At 45.2% G+C, this 6000-nt stretch overlaps 1 protein-coding gene across 1 annotated transcript in view; it reads left to right on the top strand.

The window, feature by feature from the left end:
* The first annotated feature begins 737 nt into the window (after window positions 1-737).
* The window catches only part of RUVBL2 (RuvB like AAA ATPase 2), a 103852-nt gene continuing 98589 nt past the window's right edge, over window positions 738-6000 (top strand). Inside the window, exons 1-2 of the mRNA XM_075327153.1 lie at window positions 738-815; window positions 4174-4225. Coding sequence (XP_075183268.1) covers window positions 801-815; window positions 4174-4225 — 67 coding nt within the window. The 5' untranslated portion in view covers window positions 738-800. The remainder of the gene's footprint in view (window positions 816-4173; window positions 4226-6000) is intronic.

The following is a 6000-nucleotide window of genomic DNA, read 5'->3' as shown; positions in this document are numbered from 1 at the left end:
CTGTATTTGTTAGTCCCCTTAAGGTACTTGAAGCTGCGATCATTTGTATTATGCATAGCGGTGCATAAGCACTGCAATGTATAGCAAAAAATCAGTTTCCTATGAACGCCGGCTATGGACCAGACATCACAGGAGAATCATCATGACAAGCATTGGGGTCTTTACGGCAACCCATTGTTTTTATTATTTGCTGGGATGTTTTATTAAATCCATAAAGCCATGAATCAATTTCCAAGCATAAAAGATTAGAAAACTCTTTAAAAAACCTCTTGGTTCTCTCCTTGCCTTCTACTATAAAGTACAAGGCGACTTCAGAGCAGAAAACACTTGGTCACATCTTTTAGCCCCTTGGCATCTTTGGGGAGTGTTTAAAAAACGCTCTAAAGCCTGAACATATGAACAGCGAGTAGTTTGTACATAGAAATAAATGAGAATTGTCTCTCTAGCGTTTTGTTTGCCTTTTTTCTTTCTAGATTAGCAGAAAAAGAGACTGTGTCTGCAAATGCCATAGAAAACTGTCTCCCCCCCCCTCCCCCCAGAAAACTGTCGCCCCGAAAAGCTGTGTGTGAACATGGCTTGGTAGGAATAGAGGGACGAGACTTTTGCTATTGTCGGGCTGCCCTCTAATGGCGGGTTTATGTACTGCACACACATCCTGCTGCGACGGTTCCATTGCTTCACTCCCCAGTGGGCGTGTCCAAGCGGAACGTTTCCTCCGAGCTTTGTGTTCCGGCCGGAGCGGTATCACAGGTGCACCCACTCGTCTCCCTGGCGGTTGTGTAGTGCGGAGAAGCGGCAGCATGGCAACCATGGCGGTAAGATAGCGAAGGAGGCCGTGTGGCCACAGGAGGGGCTGGGAGTTGGTAGAAGTCGGGCTCTGAATGTGTTTTATGCTGGGTCATAGCTGATATATCCGCACTGTGTGAATGAGGCTGAGCCACCAGGATAATACTGCTTCTGGATCTGTAATGCACCATCGTGGTTAATGGCAACATTGATTTCTATGGAGGGGCAGATTATATTGTCTGTATATGACCTTGGTGTTGGTGGCTGTCATTGTGCACGTGATGTTCATGAGCCTCCAGAGCTGCACTCATAATTCTTCTGGTAGTCAATGGAAACGGGTGTCAGCTACGCAGCCCCTGATATTTCTGGGGCCAGTTCACATCCTTTGCTGCTGTTTAATGGGAATATTGCAAGATTTCAAGTTATCCCCCAATGGGGCAGAGGATCTAAGCGATGGGAACCCTAATGATACCGAAAACTGCCCCCAGGATAGTAATTCTAATCCTGAGATAGTATAGTTACCCCCCCCCCCCCCCCCACCCATGCATGGTGATCCTACTGCAGGGAGCGGCCCGGGATAGTAATTCTGTTCCTGAGATAGTATAGTTACCCCCCTATCCATGGTGTAGGGTGATCCTACTGCAGGGAGCGGCCCGGGATAGTAATTACGATCCTGAGATAGTATAGTTACCCCCCCCCCACCCATGCATGGTGATCCTACTGCAGGGAGCGGCCCGGGATAGTAATTCTAATCCTGAGATAGTATAGTTACCCCCCCACCCCCACCCCCACCCATGCATGGTGATCCTACTGCAGGGAGCGGCCCGGGATAGTAATTACGATCCTGAGATAGTATAGTTACCCCCCCCCCCCCCCACCTTTCATGCATGGTGCAGGGTGATCCTACTGCAGGGAACAGCCCGGGATAGTAATTCTAATCCTGGGATAGTATAGTTACCCCCCCCTATCCATGGTGTAGGGTGATCTTACTGCAGGGAGCGGCCCGGGATAGTAATTACGATCCTGAGATAGTATAGTTACCCCCCCCCCCACCTTTCATGCATGGTGCAGGGTGATCCTACTGCAGGGAACAGCCCGGGATAGTAATTCTAATCCTGGGATAGTATAGTTACCCCCCCCCCTATCCATGGTGTAGGGTGATCTTACTGCAGGGAGCGGCCCGGGATAGTAATTCTAATCCTGAGATAGTATAGTTACACCCCCCCCCCCCACCCCAAGCATGGTGCAGGGTGATCCTACTGCAGGGAACAGCCCGGGATAGTAATTCTAATCCTGAGATAGTATAGTTATACCCCCCCCCCCCCCCCCCCAAGCATGGTGCAGGGTGATCCTACTGCAGGGAACAGCCCGGGATAGCAATTCTAATCATGAGATAGTATAGATACCCCCCCTATCCATGGTGTAGGGTGATCCTACTGCAGGGAACAGCCCGGGATAGTAATTCTAATCCTGAGATAGTATAGCTACACCCCCCCCCCCCCAATCCATGGTGTAGGGTGATCCTACTGCAGGGAACGGCCCGGGATAGTAATTCTGATAAGAGGGGACAATTTAGTATCCATGCAGTAGGGGATCACTTACTGATTGCCGGCACCACAGCGATCTCAGGAATTGGACTCTGCACAGAGTAATGCGGAGGCGCGTCCGCCCCATTCATTGTCTATGGACTGCTGGCTGTACACTGCACCTTCTTGCAGTCCCATAGACAATGATTGGTGCATGGGTCGAGCCTGCATATACCTCCACTCCCTTCAAGAGGGGATTCTTACCCGGTTCCATAGACCTGTGTTTTTAATCGCAGTGGTCGGACTCCCAGCAGTCATTTTAGTAATCTTCTACTAATAGTGTAGGGGATAACTTACTACTTAGTGATAATCATTTCATTGCTGGTCCTCATTTCTAGTACGCTATCAATTCATATATGGGGCAGCAGCACCCTGCCCTGGGAGCCTCGTTCTTGAGATCCCAGCAATATCCCCCATCCACAGCAGGTTAACGCCTTTCCCACGGTTAGGTGATTACTTGTTAAGATGGGAATTGCCTTTTAACCCCTTCACGACATCCACCATACAGGTATGACAAAACGTCATATGTATCCCAAGATAATATAAATAAAAATGTTGTCCCGCTTCACAATAAATAAGCCATCACTCAGATCCGTCGACTGAAAAAATGGAAACATTACGTGTCTTTGAAAATGGCAACACAGCCCCCGAATTTGTTTATTTATTTTTTTTCCATTAAAATAATAAAGAAACTGGCCATGATTGGTGTTGCCATAAGGGTACGTGCCCACGATCCGGACATGCTGCATCCTGGACACGGCGGGTCCTTTCCTGCGGGGCCGCCCGTTAGTGTCCTCAAAAGGAGACTGCAGCAGTCCTTGCCCACGATCAGGGTTCGGGCAGTTGCGGTCTTTCTTCTATTCTCCCTACTGAGAACACTTGAGGCTTCGCAGCAATAAGTTGATATACTTGCTGCTTGGGAAGCTGCGGGAAAAGCAAGTACAGTATGAATGGGATTTCTAGAAATCTCACCCACTGTGCTTGTACTGTACAATGCAACGTTTTGTACGCAGCGAAAACACTGCATCCAAAACGCTGTGAACCCTGATCGTGTTACTGATGAGCAGAATCATATTGTGATGTCATTTTTACCACTAAATGTACACCATAACAACAATTCCCAAAAAAGTCAGAATTTTTTTTTATTTCACAATTTCTCCCCATTTGGTATTTTTTTTTTCACCCGTTTTCCAGTACACTATGTGGTAATATGAATGGTGTCATTCAAAAGTACAACTTGTCTTGCAAAAAATAAGCCTTCATATGTCTGTGGACAGGGAAATTAAATACATTATGGCTCTAGGAAGAAGGGGAGAAAAAAATGAAAATTGGCCGTGTTGTGAAGGGGTTAAAGGGGTGCAAGACTTTTATTTTCTAATATAATGAGATACTTAGGTTAGTTAGGCTGGTGTACGGTTCAGGAGCTGCATTGATTTCGCTGGCATAGTGGTCTATAGACCATCGGGGACACAAAGTTTTATTTTTGAGTCTACCGAATGGTCGCTAAAAACCAGTGTAAGATTTTCCCTTCACCACGACAGCGCCACCAAAGCAGTGGCGCTGTCGTGGCTTCTGGAAAAACTAATTACCGGTAAGTAATTTAAGATTTTACCCTTCACCACGACAGCGCTACTGCTTCTGGTAAAAATCATTACTAGTAAGTAATTTAAGATTTTACCCTTCATCATGACAGCGCCACTACTTTGGTGGCGCTGTCGTGGCTTCTCGTAAAAATCATTACCGGTAAGTAATTTAAGATTTTTGTTGATGCCGCCGTTAATTCTGTGTCTTTCTCTCGCAGACGACCACCAAGGTGCCAGAAGTCCGAGACGTCACCAGGATTGAGAGGATCGGTCTGTCCTTCATTTATTTCTTGTGTATTCATGAACTGGGTGACATTATTGTAATCTGACCCTTGTTTGTTTGGCTTGGTCCTGGGGCTGTATTGTGTTGTTTCCCTGGTAACATAACAGCCAACACACGGTATCCATAGCAACAAGGGTCGTCCATGTAAACTTTCACAAGTTGCAGGATTTCAGTTCTCAACATTCACAGGACCATGACGATCATTACAAATAAAGGAAAAATGTGTGAATATTCATACCTAGAAATGGCGCAAATCTATTTACAGCTTCCAGTCCAGTGGCCTGAGAACGGCCTCTTATCTGGCGGCTTTCTCGGCTTCCGTTTTGATTACCTGGCGTGATCTCATCACTGCAGCAGGACACGTGATGTTGGGCCATGCCAACTAGTCAAAAGGGGAGCCGAGGAAGCCACCAGATAAGAGGCCATTCTCAGGACCCCCATCCAGTGACCCCAGATTACTGACATGGTCACTATACCGGCGCCTGCAAATTGATTTGCACCAACTATATTCATGAGCAAACGTTATAAAGAACCTTTAGCGAAAGGCTTTCATGTAATCCTCCAATTTTATTGCTGTGTATTATATGCCAATGCCTTAAAGCACCACTCCAGTGTTTTACTGTGTTGTTTTGTTTTTTTTTTGTTTTTTTTTTACTACTGGAGTGGCGCTTTAAATGTAACCCCCTTGTTATCTACCCACCTTCTGACATCTTCACCCTTTATTGACATGGCTTCGTTCACACGGCGCCATCTTGTGACTGTAGCTTCTGACTGGCCGGAAGTGAGAAGTTACGCCACAAGGTCTCAATGCATCTCTATGATGGCCAGAACGAGGCTCTCATAGACTTGTGTTTAGTTGTGACCTCCGGCGTACTCTATGAAACATTAAAGCTGCCCGCGGGTCAGAGACTAACCTGAATGACGTTGGAAAGAGGTGAAGACGGCGGAGGCTGAGTATAAGACCGAGTAGCTAGATTTTTAGTATCAGCGTTGTATTGGTGCTGTAATACATAAAGGAGAAAAAGAAAACGCCATAATTTCACTTCTGTATTTATAAAGATTATTGGGATTGGCAACTACAGATTAGCTCCTGTCCAAAAGAATAGGACTGGTCTGCAGTACTTGGCTGTGACCCCTAAACTGAGAGGGAGCGGTTGTATCCCAGTCTCCACTCACTGGTTACATCTGACTGTAACTGGGGGTGATGGCAGCTGATCAGTGAGGGTGCCGGACCCCCTGCAGTCTGATAATCATGACCTATCCTATATATATATATATATATATATATATATATATATATATATATATATATATATATATATATATATATATATATATATATATATATATATATATATATATATATATATATATATATATATATATATATATATATATATATAATATATATATATAATATATATGCTAATTATAAGTCTATAACATGACTTAAGTTGTCCTGCAATAACAAGGCTGCTTTTAATTAATACTGCCAGGAAAAAACGCATCCCAGCAAAGTCTATGAGAACCTTACCTTGAGTGCACATGTTGCAGATTTTTGTTTCCTTGCAGATTTTGATGCAGAAAAAATATCTGCAGCATGACAGTTCTTTCTACGTTTTTTTTTCCTGCAGATATAATCCACTGCAGGGCTCATGCTCAATCACTGCAGTGGATTATCTATCAGTGCTGCACTCTTCGCCACACACAACATGCATCTGGTATGGCGTGTGAGGCGATTCGTAGCTTAGTAACCCGGGGT

This window comes from Anomaloglossus baeobatrachus, chromosome 11 (genome assembly GCF_048569485.1).
Source record: "Anomaloglossus baeobatrachus isolate aAnoBae1 chromosome 11, aAnoBae1.hap1, whole genome shotgun sequence".
NCBI classification, from domain to species: domain Eukaryota; kingdom Metazoa; phylum Chordata; class Amphibia; order Anura; family Aromobatidae; genus Anomaloglossus; species Anomaloglossus baeobatrachus.
The sequence above is the reverse complement of the archived record's forward strand: the minus strand, read 5'-3'. Positions and strand labels throughout refer to the sequence as shown.